The following is an 18,653-nucleotide window of genomic DNA, read 5'->3' as shown; positions in this document are numbered from 1 at the left end:
TCACAAAAGAAGCCAATAAAACCTTCTGAAGTGAAGGCCATGTAGATGGTAGACATTTTGAAGGGCAAGAGGCAAGTTAAAAATACTGGAACTTGTTTAGAATCGGCAATCATCTGATTAAAATTAATTGCCACAATGTGAGTGCTCTTGAACCGTTTCAGAATTTTGTAGAATCCCCGTTGGTTTTAGAAGAACAAGCTGTTATCTGTCCTTCACTGAAAGCTCTTTTAATGCCTACGGATACGATTGGAGCACAGCGCAAGTTTTTGCTTCAGCATCTCGAGAATTTCTTCGATTGGCATATCATTGGGCAGATGGTAGTTTCCAATGATGTTGGCAACGCATCTATGCACTTTTAGCGATGGATTTCCAAGAAGTGCTTGCGTGACACGGCCAATCTTCTTTCTCAACTTTTTCGACTCAATGACGTTGGTAGTTTCCGAAGTAAATTTCAGTTTTGGTATCTCTGGGACAATCTCAGTATATTCTGTGAATACGACTTGGAACGTGGTCAAAGCCTCATTATGAATTGGGTCGACATCCTCAGTTACTAAGCTTCTCTTGATTAAGTGAAATTTCGTGGAAAATTAGTTGGGTCAGCCCATCCTTGGGTTGGTTCACCACCTGCGCTAAGTCAAGCAAGATTTAATAATAAAAATCATTGCCGCGGTAATCCAATTGGATCAGGACCTTGAAGTGTGTTAGAGCCCTTCATGCAAGACCGTAACGGTATACTACAGGATGGCAGTGCCCTGTAGGAGGCAATGTAGTCAACAGCTTTCGTCCGCGATTATTACCCTAATTTGACTCAGGTATTCATTCACAGTTGAGTCTGGTATCCGATGTCAAGTAACAAATCCTACTGCCCCCAGTGAGATTTAAACCGCGACCTCCCGTACGATAGCCTAGTGCTAGGGAGAGAAGGAGGAAGCCTCTCCTAGATTGCATTCAATTTCTCATAGAAAACCTCCTCGCAGGTGAAGAAGGCGTGCCTCATGGTTGCCGTAAGCATTAATCCAACACGATGATTCCCGTTCATTTCAGGTTTTCCGGAAGTACAATAGCACAGTCTTACGATAGGGAGAGGATGCTCCAGTCCAGCCTGCAACGCGTTGTGGGCTTTTAACAACCAGCTGGGAAATCTATAGTGACTCTTCCCTCCTCCGAATCGTTTTTATCTGCCGATCTGTCTAGCTATTTTGCGCCTTGTGACCTCTAGAAATTCCTATCGTTTCATTGATTTCATTCAAATATTTTTCGAAATTGTGTGCTTCTTATATTTACCCCTATATTTGGTGGTTAATTATTTTATATTGATTATTTTCTACTTTTTCGCTTTCAAACGTGCCGTTTTGCATCTTTATTCAATGCAGTAGTTGTTACGATATTTTCATCTCGAATTAGACTGGTATAAGATAAAGACAAATAATTTCAAATTTTTTCATGTTTCTGCTAGCCGCACTAGCAGTAAATAATTATATCATTCATTTCTTCTACGTTCTCCTACATATATCATTTCAGACAAACATCAGCTATTAGATGTGAGGACAAAAGCTGCTTCAACATTATCATCTAATTATTCCAGTATCCTGAATTCAACGGATATAAAAACGCTTTCTATAGAAGACGTACTTCGAAATAAAATGGGAAATCTTCGATTCACAGCTACATTTTCTTTTCAGTTGGAGGTGATTCTTGAGATTGTTCACAAATCCCAAGTAAAAAACACATTGGTAACCATCATTGAATGGATAAAGGATGATGACTCTAACCGTCAGCAGCACATGTTTAGTCTCACACAAAAGTATGTAGACGTCCAAAAATTAACAGGTGTTCGGCGTATGTCTTCTCCAACATCAACATATTCTACTTTAGCATGTAAAGGTGCTTTCCGATAATATATAATGCATTTCATAACTACAGGACTACCTTTGATCTGACTTTCGTATGAATCCAATCTAAATGAAATGAGTCGCGAAACTAGTTACTGCCTTGCCGCTCAGCAAATCGATGTTTTTGCCAGAGGACCATTAGGTAATCATATTTTGCCCCATTTACAAGAACGCTAGGCCGTATCATAAGATTAATATCACTAGGATCTTAAGACAACAGTATCCTCAGCGCAGAATACTGCTAAATTCTAAATTACACAAAAGTTCGTTGATTGTGTAAGAAACTACAACAACAGATTATTAATAAATATTTATTAGTTTGGCTTTTTCGTTGATAAATTTGTGATTTCTGAAAGCTGTCCTATAGGTCTGAAACGATCAATTTTCCGTTATTTTATCCTTAAAATTTTATGTAGTAGTTGTTCGCAAACAATGAAAAGAGCAGAAAAAGACAGTAATTGTAAAATTGTTAATTTCACATCATTTCTTGTACTCATATTTAAATTTTAGGTTAAGGAAAATTGTATATAAAGAAGATATTAGAATGAAATAAATGATTTTTTCATCAGTGACAAAAGCCTTTACTTTCTTTGTTCTGGTGAAGCTGCCAGAAGCACTGAACATCTCAAGCTACATATACTAGTACAGTATGGTGGAGAGAAAAATCCCAGTACTGATTGGTAATAGTCTTTATCACGGTATAAATACAGTAGTTTTTACAAGGTTCTTCAAAAGCGGAAAATTCAATTCATAATTGTTCCCGTAAAAGAATACAGAATGATTGCCTAGCGACGGAAAAAGTAATTTACGGACGGACCAGTAGCTTACTCCAAACTACAATTTTATTTTATTATGTATATATATATTTTGGGAGCAACTTAGTTCCTTCATCAGTACAAAGCTACTGAAAACAATTGCGATTCTACGGTTCTATTTATACTAAAAACACTAATTACCTAAATTACTTTTTAACAGAAACAAAAACATTAAATTATTAACCTAATTATCTATTAATTACCGCGGCAAGTCTTATTAATTTTGAGGGGCAATTACCGGAATCTGTATTTAATAACCGCGTCGCGTCTTCTCTCAAAATTTCTAGACTTTCCCAAGGGTCCAAGGTTGTTGTTCGGTTTGTATGCCGCAAGAGTTCAAGGTTTTCGCGTTGAATGGTATGGGCTTCTTCGACTATGTGCGCTGCCACTGATGATCTTATGCACGACTTTTGTTTCCGAACACTACTTACCGCTTCCTTGATATGTTCATTAAATCTAGTCGTTATCAGGCGTTTCGTCCGTCCTATGTATATTTTAATACAGTCGCTACACGTTATTCGGTAAATCCCGCTTTTTTCCACCGCTGTCAAAGGATCCTTGACGCTTCCCAGTAAATTCCGCAAGGTGAACGATCGACTCGAACCTACGACTTCCAGTTGGTACTTTTTTAACCCAATTTCTGATGTTAAATAGGTAGGAATATGGGATACTTATTCGTCTGGTGGTTACCTGCTTCTGCTGCGAAAATAGTGTTGTATAGGCCTGCCTATTGTGTTGCTTGACTTTCCTTCCAATCAATTTGTCAATAGTCTGAGGATTATACCCATTCTCAATAGCGGTGTCAATAATATATTGTCGTTCCTTATTGAAACCGTATTCTGAAAGAGGGTATGTGATCAGTCAGTGAATCATGCAATTATAGGCAGCCATTTCTTGGGAAAATGTGTGATGCGAAGTTACCGGTACCGTTTTATGCATTGCTGTAGGCTTACGGTATATCTCGAATTTGAGCTTCCCGTTAGAGTCGACGATATTTAGATCCAGGAAGGGTAGAACCCCATCCTTTTCTACCTCTAGTGTAAACTCTATTTTATGATGAATTTTGTTTATAGAGGAGATGACCATGTCTATATCTTCTCTTCTACCAATCGCAAATACGTCGTCTACATACCTAAGCCATACTTTAGGCATTATTCCCCTTGATTCAATTTCTTCTTCGATTGATGACATGAACCTTTCAGTGAGTAACGGCGAGATGGGGTTCCCCATCGCTACTCCAGAAGTAGTTTTGTAGAATCTGTCCTGAACTGTAAAGTAGTTTTCGTTCATGCAGAGCCTGGCAAGGTTTGCATAGATATGAACTTTTCTACTCCATTCCGGGCCAAATCCAAACTGGCTCAGCCATTTCTCGAGTTCGAAAATTGACTCTTTCACTGGTGTGTTGGGAAACGATGCCTTCACATCGAATGACACCATCACCTCGTCATCACCCATCCTTGTACATCCTGTTTGTAATTATATTAACTTTTTCCCTTGGGTGGTTATGACAATTGTTTGACCAACCTGACCTTTTCCATAATTTTTTTTACTTCTGTATACTTTATCTTCTTCTATGACAAGACAGTTCGATTTTGGTCCTGGGCCTCGCGATGTCTGTGTCTCTATTCTTCCCCGTCAAGCGGCAGCGTCCTCCAATTTTGAGTCTACTGAGTACCCTGTTTCGAGGTTTCCCAGATGGTCGTTTAGCTTCCTGCATGCCTTTGACGTCCATACGCCTGCCCACTGGAGTTTTCAATATTAATGACGAATATTTCGTGGACATATGGCAACTTTGGAATACCACGCGTGAGTGATACAAATTTCCGTGCAATTTAAAGGGGGGCTCTGCACACATGGAAAGAGGGGATGTAAAATATTTTTCACTGAATGTAGTCATGTGGGTATCAAATCAAGTTACCAAGTTTGTGCGAATTTTTGTACCCCTTCTTTTTCTTTAATGTATAAAACAAGTCGGGAAAACGGAAGCTAGATGCTTCAGGTATGTAAGGTTTTGTGTGTTTCTTCTGTAAGCACCCATATATATATATAAATTTGAAATATCCCATTTGTACGCAACATGTAATGTATATGTATATTTAGCATGTATAGAAGCAGCTTCATGATTTTTTTCAGATTTTTCAATTGGGTTGTTTATGAGAATGGGTTTGTTAAAGAAATCATCACTTTCGATCCCCCGCACTCCTCGTCTTGCGAACAAATGTCAAAACGGCTTCGCAAACTAATTTTCATTTGATACTCAACATGACTACATTCGGTAAAAAAAATTTACACACTCCCTTTTGCATGTATGAGGACTCCCCCTTAAACTCAATGTAGAAAGATGTAACTTACTGCATGTGTGGGCATCCACAGTTCCCACCTTCTCATAAAATTCGGGTCAATGGGTATAGTCGTTTCTGAGAAAAGTGTGTGTGAAACCTTGGAAAGGGCCCGATGAGTCACAATTATCCTAGTTGGCGAACCGCAGAAATATGTTCTGAATAAGTCGTGAAAATTTGAAAATTCATCATTTTGGACTATGGTGGCATCCGATTTTGAGCATGCAGTTTCGAGAAAAACGCAGTCAAAAATTGCAATGTGATTATTAACCATAAAACCTTAACTGACCATTCATTAATTTGCTATACCTAGTTCATCAATCTTTTGGATTTTCAAAAAACACATGTAAAGTCTTAGCTTCAATTCTCGTTTTTTTCATGCAAACGTCGCTTGTCGGCAATCGACATCAACCTCACATATGATATTTTACCAGTTTAACACTGTAATTTCCGAAAGGTTCGGAATATCGAAAACCCACTTTGGCCAAATATTCTGCACTATATTTGGATAAAATTGATGCCAAAAAATTGATTCCTCGGATCCGACACACAGGATAACCCGCTCAAATCATGTACATAAAATGGTGGCATAATTGACATTCGAGTGAAATATTAAAATTCCATTTATGAAAAATCTACTTCTCACCAGCTCTTTCTAAAGTTTTATGGAAAACAAAACCTTATTGAACTCGATTCATTGTCTGTCTGTCACACGCACTTTTCTCCAAAACAGCTAAGCCGATCCAAATGAAATTTGAGGGACATACGGGAACTATGAAATCCCAGTAGCAAGGGGGGATGTAAACATGTTTATCACCGGTTATAGTCCTGTGGTGTATCAAATGAAAGGTTTCGATTAGTATTGAAGCTGGTATTGCAAAATCAATCAAAATGTAACACTTAAAGTGAGACAGGACTCATTTTCGAAAATGACCCAACCAAAAAATCTGGAAAAACTCGGGGCGGTGTGTTTACATGAAATGTAGATCTCGAAATATGTTCCATTCTGATAACTGCTCAAATTTACCAATAGTATATTACCAACGTTTTAAATTGACTGAAAAACTCCCCTTAAGTTCATCCTAGGAGTACTAAATTTCGCACTAGCATAGTATCATGCATACACTTTGCAAGTTTTATAGAAATCCGACGATTAATGTCAAATTTCTAGCAATTGAAACTTATCAATTTCGTGCGAATTCACTGCATCTCAAGCCATCCAAATAAGATGCTGTCGTCATAATTTACGGGAATAATTGAAATTCGAGTGAAATATTAAAATTCCATTCTACTTCTCCGGCATTTTCAAGATTTTGTGTGAAACAAAATTTTATTAGAATCGATTCGATGTTTGCCTGTTCGTCTGTATGTTTATTACACCCGATTTATTCGGAAACGGCTAAATCGATTGTCACGAAATTTGGTGAGAACATGTGGTCTTTGAATCCCTTTACATATAGCAAGTGGCGCCATTTTGTGCTGAGTTGAAGGTTGGCTCCCCAGACATGCGAAAGGGGGGCGCAATTTTTTTTTCACAGAATATGACGATGTGGGATCAATTAGTAGGTCCTTTGATCACTTCGATCCCTCACATGTGCTTTACCAATGCCACCGGATCTTGAAAATTAAACAGGGGGATTCGCTCGAGCCTATCGAAATATCATGCGAGCGGTCCGATCACATCCTCGGTCGATGTTTCCCCTGTCTCAGATGTATAGTGAAACATGGCCTTAGAGGTTCCCACCATGCCTTAGCTTCCTTAAGCCATTCTATTGGAGGACTCCCCTTTATTAGTGAGAGTTTTGCGGAGGCTAGAGAGGAGGGGGGGAGGGGGGAAGGAAGTCCTTAAATCATAATGATGACCAAAATAAAAAAAGCTTAAATAATATTAAAAGATAAATAAAAATAATATAACTAAACTGAAAAAATGAATGATTGCCCGAAATGAAAATAAAAAAAGGAAAATGAAACTTAACAAAATAATCTCTCCCCGTCGCGAGAATTTAATCTTCATTTGGAACCCGAAAACAAAGCGAGGATGAATCATTGAGGATAGAATATCACATTTGGGCGACTGCCTCTATATTCCATCAAAGCTTTATCTCACCTATCACTACATCCCGACGAAGAAGAAAGGATATTAAATTTTTAAATTAAATGAACGAGGAGATTGCCGTTTCACACACGAAGGTAGGGAAAGGCATTTCGCAGAAGCTCGGACGGTAATACCTTTCAGCATATAGTCGCAAAGCCCCGTAGATCCAGAGACTTCTGGAAGGCAATCACCTAAAAACTAACTAAAACCTTCTTCGTACTCATTCAGAGGTGAATTGATTCCACGATATTAAATCAACGACTCTTTTAGTGCTTGCTGAATTTACATTTCTTCATCCGAAAATAGCAATCAATTTACTAGAAAACCAAGCGGCAGTTACGTTATGATAAAATCTTTCAACTTGGGTACATGTGGGTCATCGGATTGGCAATTCCTCATTTAGCTATAAGTTCGGCTTGAATCTTAGTTGAAACTTCTTCTCGACAGCTAATATATCGTATCGATCAATTCTGGATGGATTCGGGTAATCCTAAGAAATTGTGGCTTGGAGTGCGAGAATTTTCTCACTTCATTTGTTTATTTATGTTCCGTCCAGGTCCTGGTTATAAACTACATTATTGGCATCGTACACTTTACAATCGTAACCGTTTATCGATTCATTCTTTCCGTTGTCATCTAATATTTCCGCTAGCTAGCGGTTCTTGCGATTACAACAATGTATTATTGCAGCAAGATATAGGCTGATTGCGGTCAACGTATATAGTGAAACATTTCCTGGAAACCGTTACGGGCTTAGCTTCTATTTGTTAAATAAAAAACAACATTAATCATTTTAGTGTAAAATCTATTTAAAAAGTGCAAATTCTTAACTTGTTTACTTAATGCTTTAGGCGATAATAAAAGGCGACTTGAATGAGCTCATAAATAGTACTGTGCATTGCTCATCGTCTGAATTCAGCTGAGAAATTCCTTCTTCATTAGCAAGGTATAAGCTATTCTCGAAAGAAGTGATGGTACCAAATCCCGTACTGTAAAATACAAAGGATAAATATGATATAAAAACGTAGAAAACAACCAACCGTACAATTCTTGCACAAGTTCAGACAGTTGACACCGTGGATCGAAATATTGCAGAGAAGCATTCCAATCTTTCCAATAAATCGAATTCGAAACTAAAGCGCAGGTGCAACCTATGTCGAAGTTGTCTATCGTTCCAGCATGCGCCCACTTGCCTTCCCTTGGATCGTAACGTTCAACAAAGGACATGCAAACATCATCTGTAAGTACACTATGACCCCCGAATACATATATAGATGAGTCTGAAAAATAAAAGTGACATTAATTGTAACCTTTATCAAAAGTTAAGTGGCTATATACAGGTTGAAGCAAAAGATGAACAGATATTGCCTTGAAAAATTCTATCCGTTAATCGAAACGGCCAGAGGCATATTAAGTTTAGTTGTAAACATGTAAGGATCACTGCGATCTGAATGGTCGAGAAACATCTTGGCTTCTTAGGGGTAGGTAGGAAAGGAACCAGAAGCAATCAACTTTTATTTAACATTCACCGGACTGGGAACTCATTTGAAATATTTTCTGTTTGTTGTAAAATAATGATTAATAGACAGAGATTTGAGGCATTGACTACAGAAGAAATCATTGATCAATAGTTACAATCTATGCTCATAGCCTTTTCGACTGTGCGCATGACCGCGCTGTCGTACAGTGGGAAAGTTAAACAAGTTTCAGGTCTCCTTCAACAGAGGTTTTTATTTCGTAGATGCTATTAAGTTTTCAGCCACATTTCAAATGGATACCATAAAAACTAGCTCAGTATGAAATGTGGGGTCGAACGAATGAAAACAAGGATCTGAAAGCTCGAATTATAACTTCCGATTGATTTCTGGTAAAAATTACGGTTTCGTCCAGGGCAAAAGCAATTTATCAGACGCTATCTCTGCCCAGAACGAAGCCATAGTCGTCTGTATATTTTATATTAAGTAGGATTTTGAACATTTGATCGACGAAGAGTAAACTACTTTAAGGTCTGATTCCTCTTGCAATAACCAAATCAACATCTAGCTTGGGACAATAGGCAAAATTCCGATTCCTACTCCATCTAATTAAAAGCGCAAAGTCGGGAGTAAAAATAAAAAATCCTACATTTTGAATTAGAACCTAAATTATACTTACTATAGTAGGTTACACCCGGCGAATATCTTTCAAACTCGATATTTGGAAGCGTTAAAATTTCATTCCTTTCAAAGTCAAAAGATGAAACAGTATTATATGATATCTGGTCAATCCATCCTCCGACAATGTACATTTTATCATCCGCAACGCAAAGCCCACACTGATTTTTTCTAATCGGGCAATTTATATTGGTCCATAGTTTTTTCTTTATATCATATTTTGTACCATCATCCGTGAATTCATCGTTAGCTTGTCCACCAACAACATATATCGAGTCCTTATATTTCACAGCAGAAAAATTGTCTAAAAGTGGTTGCTTCGCAATTTGATGCAAGCTTGCAGCCTTAGGATTGAACGAGTAAACAGGACACTCAGTCTTCGTTGAAAAGATGTAGAGATTCGAGTGTTTCAAATTGAAAAACGATTCAAGTAGCCATTGCACCCCGCCTTCGTGATTTGCAATAAAGTCGTCATTTATAATATATTTTGGCACTTTTTGAACTATTAGGTCTTCAGATAAGTTTGTAGCTTTCACATATTTCGACAATAGATTATGAATATAGGAATTTCGATTGGTTTCGTCGAATCTTATCCAAGATATTATAATTTTATATGTTGTGTCCGGGTGTCGTACATTTCCTATATTCAGAATTGTTTCAAGCTAAAAAGCAACACGAAAACAATAAAAAAAGCAATCTTAAATAGCGATATTTACCTGTCTGATTGTTAAATGGTTTATTTCATCTGAGTTACAAAACTCTTTGAAGTTTCTTAGAACGAAATCAGCGGCTGTCTCATGTAAACCAGGTAAAGAAATTTCATCTGAAATTAGAAGTTAACTCTATACATTCTCCCAATATTCGAAATGCTTAAAAAGTTCTGTTATAAGTTTTCAAATTGGATTAACTGCTTCGTTCTCATATATTTTTGAAAATGTTATTCATTTTAGATTCTACGCCTAATTTTGTATCGATTACATATTTTTTTAATATGACTTTTTTATTTGTAGTTAAACTATGAAGAATGATAAAGAGTGAGTCGCAATTCTTGAATTGCATAAAAGAGTTGACTAATTCAGTTTTTACTAGAGATATGGTACCGCCAAATGACGATTTACACAACTGAAAAGTGTTACCAGGAATTAGGAGTTGTCCCAGATCGCCCCGAAGCGGCCGCCCACCAAACGACGCAACTCCGAAAGCGGTTATAAGCTCAAATGTAAATTACCTCGTAATCGCCAACGGTTAATGAGAAAAATAACCACTGATATAATATAATAAACCGTAAATGGCTACGAACAGTGCGACAATGCTCCGTTTGGTCGTCAAGGGTTGCACTCAACGACTTCTTCACAAACGGAAAGATTTTCACTACTGAAGGTGCTCATAATCGTCAAAATCAACGCCAGCTTATTAAAAAGTTGAGAAGAAGTAGTGTGTTGTAAAAACTATCACCTGTAGACACTTTCCAACTTCAGTAATGGCGTGGGCATGCAATTGTGCTGCAGGAAAAACAATTAGTTTGTGTTAGTAAGAGTGTCAAAATTAAAAAAACTATTTTAGGAGATGTTCTGGAACCGTAGTCACTATGTTTTCGCAGAGATAGTTTTGTTCTGCAACAAGACTGGGTTCCTCTTTATTTGGCTAGATTCCTTACGGCACACATTTCATCTTTGTCCTGGCCTCCTAATTTACTAAATTTGAGCCCGCTGGATTAATCTATCTGGCCAATCTTGAAACATAAGATAAGGTACTGCACAATCGACATGTACTGCATTGAAGTATGGAAAAAGCAGTTTATCAGTGCACGAAATCCTAAGAATTTGAGATTCTTTCCAAAAGAGTAGAAGAACGGTATTATTGTTAAAATCTCGAAAGGCCATACCTGCTTAAATATGACAACTGGAAGGGGATTTACATGCTCCCTGGTGCCGTAAAAATAATAGCGAAAATAATCCACAAACGCAACAAAGAACACGTGGAAAGTTCCTAAAAGGTGACTAAAAGAGATAGAAATTTGTGGACTAGCAACTTGCAAACTTTGAAATTATACTGCTACCGAAACATCAACTACGCCTCAGATAGGCGACTATGACCTTTGGCTAGCGAAAAGGCTTATGAAATTTGTGAATGCTCTTCGACAACGATATCGTGGATCTCCCGAATGCTCACTTTCTCCAACTCGAGTGAGAACTCCAGCGATATAAGTCGGACATTCTGGGCCTAAGCGAATTAAGATGGTGGAACTATGGAGAGAACTCCTCTCCCTTTTGCGGCAATGTGCTTTTGTACTCTGGAATGCCAAGTGATAGTACACGCGAATTCTTATAGTGCTCTCTTGTGCTGGCAGTCAGTTTCTGACTGGATCATTTCGGTCCAGGGTAAGGGGTAACACCACTGTAGAATTTCTACGGAAACCTTATTAAAACCTGTTCCATGTCCGTCTGTCACATGTACTTTTCTCAGAAACGACTATACCGATTGACACGAAATTTGGCGAAAAGGTGGCAACTGTGAACGCCCAAACATGGAGTGAGTAATGTCTTTCTACGTTCAATTAAAATGAGGAGGGGGTCTTTATGCATGCAAATGAGGAGAGTATTTTTTCACCGAATATATTCATGTTGGATATCAAATGAAAGGTTTGTACTTTTCGATGCCAGTCTTAGTTTTGACATTTGCTGGGAAAAACAAAGAACAGCGCCAAGCTTCTGGTTTCCCGACTTGTTTTTATTGGCTTAAAAAATACTTTGACCTCGCCTCGTTCATGTCAATAAAACGTGTCAAAATTTTAAATGCATCTTTCTCATAACACGATTTCTTAAAATGCCAGCATAACTTGAACAATTTTCAATATTTCTACTTGAAAATTTAAGCACATCTTCACAACAAAGAAGAAGAAACATTTCGAAGAGAATGACATAGGGAATTTCTGATTACAACTATTTTTAATAACCGGTCAAAGTCTTTGTTTTTTTTTTTTTTTGTGAAAACTGAGCAACTGTAAACAAACACTTGCGAATTCTTTAAAAATCAATATATCTCAAATCCCATATGTCGTTCCCCCTTTAGCTACACTGATGTAGATTAAAATAATTTTTTGTTTTTTTTTATATATCTAAATTGGGACTAGTTATGCCGTGTTTTCTTTACAATTGCGCATGCACCAATGGAGATTTTGGATATAGTAGAAAAGGATACTTTCTATGAGCACGCAGTTCAGAAAAGGCTTCTTAAAGTTGACGAACGGAACAGGTTTCCGCAGCTCCTAACATCTCGTCATTGATGGGGCATTGTTCGAGCACAGAGCTTGCCATAAGGTCAGTTGAGTTTCAAATGAGTGACACCGCACGAACGATCAGACTGACCACTTTTCGATCAGCAGTTGTCTGGATGTGTGCAATAAGAGAGGCGCTAACGCTTACGTATCGAGTAAAGCTGGGCTTGATGGTCGCCCAGCAGCTATCCATCGCTGCCTCTGTAGATCTGCTGCAGCCACTCGTACGAAAATCCTGCATTGTGTGCTACATCGAGGTAAAATGTCAGAGGAATTTGAGCCCAGTCTGACGGCTCATCGCGTTCTCCCTATCTGCATTAATAGACAGAACATCGAAGGCGTTGATCAATTTGTATATCTAGGAAGCATCGTTTGTGCCGATGGTAGCATCGGCTGGATGCCGCTCGACGCATTAACAACGTTAGATCCACTATCGCTGCCTTGTCCGCCCATAAAGGTTACAATGAGTTCTGGTCACTAAACTCAATGAGGAACAGGACATCTGGTTCTCGAAATATGGAGACGAGGAATAAGAAATCCTTTTCGGCATATTGGCAAAAGAATTTTTTGTTTGTTTTCGACATACACAATAGTAGAATCAAAAAAGCTAAAAAAAAAGTAAGATGCTCTGAAGCGACCCATCGTCCACATGAGTTAACTTTATATGACGATGACGTCATACCTTACAGTCCAATCAATTCACGTGAAATACAAAATGTTCATCTTCCACAACTATATTAATAATGGTTGGATTTTATTCAAAATTTTCAAAATTATGTCTTATGCCAAATATACTGATGCCAAATGTTGTTTTTATAGCACGAAAATATGATAATATGCCATTGTTGACTTTCTTTGAGCAGATATCTGAATGGAATGTATTTTGAGGCCCAGCTTGCATGTGTGTGCATCTTTGTGATTTTTTCCCAGATTTTTCGTTTGAATAGGTTCTAAGAACAAGTCCTGTTTTACTTTTTGGGCCACATATTTTGAGCCGCCTCTCCCTTAACATCAGAAATAAGATCAGTTTTGAAAAGTACTCTTTCCTCTGATTCACCACTTGTCCAAATTCTGAGAAAAAACTTCACATGGGGACCTTCCTCCTTAAAGCAAACGCAAAATGATGCCAGTTGTTGCAAAGGGTTTGATAGGCCACATACTTCCATTAAAGCATATATAGGTCAAACGGAAAGGTTGATTCGGAATACATAATGGACCAGTTGGAATTACTGCAAGAGGTTAAGTATATAAAACTTGACCCCTATGAAAGCTGCTGCCCCCAAGTTTATAGATAAAATAATTCTGGCACGCATCAAAGGACATCTCGAAAGCCTGATCGACCGAAAACTTTCTAGTTTATGCTCTGAATCTTCTTGCCACGATCATATTAACACCATTTGGATAATTGTAGTGTTATGCGTGAAGTTTAGCGTCAATAAGGTATGTATGTGCTCTACGCAGGAAGGGCATTTCTGAGAAAATAGTCGTTATTATCAGAGTGAAATGACAGCACAAAATATTACATTCTGCATTGAAGGAATTTGAAGTTCGCTAGGGTTATGGAGGAGAGGGGGAAGGTTTCCATTGACTATGTCATCGACCAGGCCAATGGTATCTGCCTGCTTTCCCACCGAGTAATGAATCTTGACCAAATGCCTCCGGATTTCGAGTATTCTAACAGGTCATCGCACTCTTTCTATTTACATTAATGGAAAGAATATAACAATGTGTACAACTCGAAGGCGTGTTTTTACCGATGATGGATCTACTTAGAGCCGCCCGACACATTAACACATCAACAGGGCCAAGTCCGTCTTCGATGCTCTGTTTAAAATCTATCTCAACACTAACATCAAATTGAGACACATGACGCCTAGTTTTCATCAATCCGTATCCTATACACGTTTTTCCCATTCGTACATACCTAAAAATTCAAAATATTCCTCTATATGTTTACATATTTCAACTTCGCCGTCCATATGTGTCTACTTTATATGATGATGGCGTCATACACGTCTTAGTGTGCGATAAATTCACGTGAAATACACAATCTCATCGTTCTATAACTATTTTCTTCTTATATCACCATAAAAATATCACTTGTATGTATTGGTATAATGAACTTAAGGGGGTTTTATGGGTAGATTTCTAAAATATAGTAATATGCTATTATTAATTTTATTTTAGCAGATACCGGAACAGTGGTCAAAGTATAGGTCCCAGAGCAAAACGTAGATTGGTACCCACGATGGAGCATAAAACCTGGGCAACACCTGCTGAACCAACTCCAACAGCTCTCACGAAATGGTTGTTGGAAGTACCTAGTTTACGCAGGTAGCGGTCCACATCAAACGTGGGACTACTTCCAACCAAATTGACCACGAGTTTTTCGAACGCCGCCACCTCTCAGCCTTGATGAATGTACGAAAATATACACGGGGCAAATATAGACTCAGTTCACTATCTCGTTGGCATTGTGCTCCGTGTTCGAATAACAATAGCACCCAGAATCCCCTCTGACAATCAGGTGAGAGTTAACACTGGAGCTATCCACAGCACAGCCCTCCGCAACACCTATAAGGGGGAAATGGATGCCGCAAAAAACGGAGTCAACAGAAATCCTGCAGATGAAGCATCAACAAATGGTCTTCACAATCACCTGAAGAACGTTATCATAAACGCGGGCACAAACATGCTTGACCCCAGCTGCTGGTTCAACGACGAATATAAGCTAGTAACGGAACGGACGAATGCTGCAGACCGAGTAATGTTGCATTCTCAAAGGACGCGGGCACGCGCAGAGACTTATCCGTCGAGCGGAAAAAGGAAGCCTGGGAGAACCAACAAGTCTGTGAACTCGAAAAAGTACAGGAAGCAATCGCACCAGGCGCAGAATTTCTACCAACGAGTCAGCAGGATGAAACCTTACACACCTCGATGGTCATTCTGCCGAGACAAAGAGAGAATTTGATTTCCGACAGAAGGGGCATATTGGAGCGATGGGTTGATTTTTTTTTATGAACTGCTCAACAACCAGAATATCGGCGAGTTGGAGGTCCCGCGGATAAAAGATGACGGACAAATGCTGCCACCACCAAGCATGAAAGAAACAGTCTGCGCAATTCATCAGTTTAAAAACCATAAGTCGCCAGGGACCGATAGAGTTACATCCGACTTTATTTAAATATGGAGCGACCAATTACACCAAGCGGTTCATCAACTTCTGCTCAAGGTGTGGGACAGCGAATCCGCGCTGGTCAAACGGGAAGCATAAAGATAGGAGACTACAACTTTGAGACCGTTGATACCCCTAACTAACGTCGAAAATCACAACCGATAAAGCTACGACGATGAAATCCGCGCTCGGTTGTTGGCAGCCAACAGAGCCTATTTCAGCTTACAAAAATTGTTTCGCTCGAAACGTCTCATCGTAGGGTCAAATCTCCTACTGTACAAGACAATGATCTTGTCAGTCCTCATGTATTCTTCGGAGACTTCGGTTCTTAGCAAGAAAAATTACGTACTGTTGGCTGCGTTCGAGAGAAGAATCCTCCGTAGGATTTGTGACCTCCTACATGAGAATAAACGATTCCGTAGCCTCTATAACGATGAAATTTACGACTGATACCACGACCGTATTGTGGATTAAATGCGGTGGGCAGGCGATTTAATTGGTATGACTGAGCATGATCCAGTCCGGAAAGTCTATAAGGGCAATATCTATGATAGAAAAAGAAGACCAGGCAGACCCTGCCTGAGATGGAACAATAGCGTACGCCAGACAGCTTTTACAGATATCGAATTGGTGGACCTTGGCAAAACTGGGATGTCGGCAGTTCCTTATTAAGGTAGGCCTAGACCAGTTGTTGTGCTGTTGATGTTGATGAGATATCGGAAAGGCATGTATTTTGAGGGCTAGATTCCGTATGGATGCACCATTTCAGATTTTTCGGCTTGATAGGTTCTAAGAACGAGACCTGTTATATTTTTCGGGATACACATTTTGAGCCCTCACTCTTCTATGTTCTACCCGATGTCAAAAATACGATCAGTCTTGAAAAGTACTAACCGAATCCTTTTATTTGATGCACTACACGAGCAAATCGAGTGTGACAGACAGAGACAGACAATTCAATGTCTGCCTCTGATTCTAATAAGGTTTTGCTTCGTACAAAGTCTTAAAAAGGTATTTACGGGAACCGCCTTAGGTTAGCAACCAAGTTGCACTGTTTGTGGAATTTCAGTATGGCAAAATAACAATAGTTGTTCACCACACGGCCTCTACTCTTCAAGATCTTGGAACTTAATTTACTAAGTTACATGGTCCGTGGCTAATGAATTGGAACTTGGTTGGCAAGCAGGTTGCTTTGTCTGGGGCGTTGTTACCACTCGTTTTTAGCTTTAATTCTAGTCGCCGGTACAGGATTATTTCAACACACCAGGTAAGTAGAATCCCCAAAAGAGGATAACGTATTATACACACTTATTATGTAAAACCTCCAATTGAAGATCGTTAATACGCAAAACGGTTTAACCTAAATATTCTCAGCGCACCATCACCGGGACTTCCCCGGAATTTTTTCAAACTACTGTCATACAAATGTCACTTGTACCTGCCATTAGCAGCAGTTCAAGGCAATTCTCCGCATTCACTGTTTTCAGCAATGCTTTCTCGCACTCCTCTTTCACACCATCCATTTGGAAATAGTCAAAATTTCTCAACAGCAGAGCTGCTTCCTTTATCGCAATCGTCAGCTTTCCCGAATACATATAATCGAGGACCGCCGACATAACAGCTACGTTCGTTTCATGCAGCAAATTCACCTTTTCTTTTTGGCTCTCAGCAAAGGCATCTGAAAAAGAGATCGTTGGAAAAAGTACTTTCTTTACTGCACTTTACTGGGCTTACCATCGAACATAGCGTTGAAAAAAGGACTGGCAGCTGACAGGACTGCTCGATGAGCAACAAACTCGGTGTCCCCAACTTGCAGCGTTATATCTGTAAACTAAAAGTCAAATTGTCGGCATAACTTTGCGGGTTTTGGGCGCTAAACAGAAATCTAAGAACTTCGTTACATACCCGCTTCGCTTCCCTAAATTCCGCAAGTGCTTTGAAATACCTTGACGAATAATTGGGGTCTTCCACTACCAACTTCCTGCTTTCTTTTGTGGACATGTTTTGTAAATTTTTGGAGAATGACGAAACTTTCGGAAGAAACGACGACCACACGGGCCAATGCGAGAAACAATAATAACAACCAAAACATCAACTAATGTCACATCAGCCAAATCTCTTGCAAATATTAGTGCCATCTACGGGATCTTTCGAAGTTTACGATCCTCTGATAAATAAGGATATTATCGAGTCTGTGTTTTTTGTGTTTTAGTAGGGATATAGCACAAAGATAACATTCTTGGCGCCATTTTTTTTAATAACTCATTTATTTACTTTCATCACCTGATTCGATCTTGTGTTTGGTATGAGTTAAAAGACCTTTTCGATTGACTAATTTTTATATAATCGGTGGCCGATGTCCACGAGCTATCTTTTTCAATTAATTTACTTACAAATTAACATGTAATGTTTGTTATGCTCAGTATTCTTACTTTCCAACGTTGGATTTCGGTCCCCATTTGCTACATTTATCCGGCAAATATTCTTATCTTATATTCCTCTGTTAGATGAAGAGGTTCAGTTAATGTTTTTCAATCTAATCTAATTTATGTGAAAAATATCCCATGCTAAGGGTGTTAGGACCCAAAATGTATGTGTCATAAAGTGCAGCAGATCTCGTTCTCAAAACCTATCCAACCGAAAAATCTAAAGAAAAATCACAAAGATGCAAAAAACATCTTTTTCTTACGTCTCTACTAAAAAAATAGAAGATAGGGAAGCTGGTGTTATGGACGCAACTGGTCTAATACCGATATCTCGAAACAAATCCATGCAGCCCGGAAACCGTGAACCTAGGGGACTCCCAGCCGACGACAACAGATAGCACTGCGAAATAAGGCGGAGTTCCTTAAGAATAAGGACATGGCCGTGACTCCACCACCGGCGGAAGGTGAGGACAAGCAGGTA

General features: G+C 38.9%; 2 protein-coding genes and 1 long non-coding RNA gene across 8 annotated transcripts in view; 2 read left to right on the top strand and 1 right to left on the bottom strand.

The window, feature by feature from the left end:
* LOC119656907 (kelch-like protein 30) overlaps positions 1–2,414 on the top strand; it is a 50,943-nt gene extending 48,529 nt beyond the window's left edge. Inside the window, exons 4-6 of one of the 5 annotated variants that reach the window (XM_038063597.1) lie at positions 1,522–1,628; positions 1,683–1,804; positions 1,924–2,403. In XM_038063597.1, the coding sequence (XP_037919525.1) occupies positions 1,522–1,628; positions 1,683–1,804; positions 1,924–1,951 (257 nt within the window). In that variant the 3' untranslated portion in view covers positions 1,952–2,403. Of the gene's footprint in view, positions 1–1,521 lie in introns of all 5 variants that reach the window. The other 4 variants (XM_038063596.1, XM_038063595.1, XM_038063594.1 and 1 more) reach the window with 4 other exon arrangements.
* A 5,346-nt stretch (positions 2,415–7,760) lies between these two features.
* Positions 7,761–17,832, bottom strand: LOC119657257 (kelch-like protein 5). 2 transcript variants are annotated; one of them, XM_038064086.1, is made up of 8 exons: positions 17,652–17,832; positions 17,481–17,577; positions 17,185–17,424; positions 10,011–10,117; positions 9,296–9,956; positions 8,187–8,421; positions 7,973–8,130; positions 7,761–7,901 (listed from the first exon to the last, which is right to left on the bottom strand). In XM_038064086.1, exons 1-7 carry the CDS (start codon positions 17,745–17,747, stop codon positions 7,989–7,991), a joined length of 1,578 nt encoding a protein of 525 aa, XP_037920014.1. In that variant the 5' UTR covers positions 17,748–17,832; the 3' UTR covers positions 7,761–7,901; positions 7,973–7,988. The 2 variants fall into 2 exon arrangements, with proteins under 2 accessions (XP_037920014.1, XP_037920013.1); XM_038064085.1 differs by lacking the exon at positions 7,761–7,901 and having other exon boundaries at positions 7,926–8,130.
* LOC119657259 lies at positions 9,965–12,238 on the top strand. Its single transcript, XR_005250123.1, has 3 exons — positions 9,965–10,102; positions 10,305–10,328; positions 10,384–12,238. It is a non-coding gene; the product is annotated as an uncharacterized LOC119657259 (long non-coding RNA).
* Positions 17,833–18,653: the final 821 nt, after the last annotated feature.

The sequence above is a fragment of the Hermetia illucens genome, chromosome 5 (genome assembly GCF_905115235.1).
Source record: "Hermetia illucens chromosome 5, iHerIll2.2.curated.20191125, whole genome shotgun sequence".
NCBI lineage: Eukaryota > Metazoa > Arthropoda > Insecta > Diptera > Stratiomyidae > Hermetia > Hermetia illucens.
This window is presented reverse-complemented; position numbering and strand designations above follow the sequence as displayed.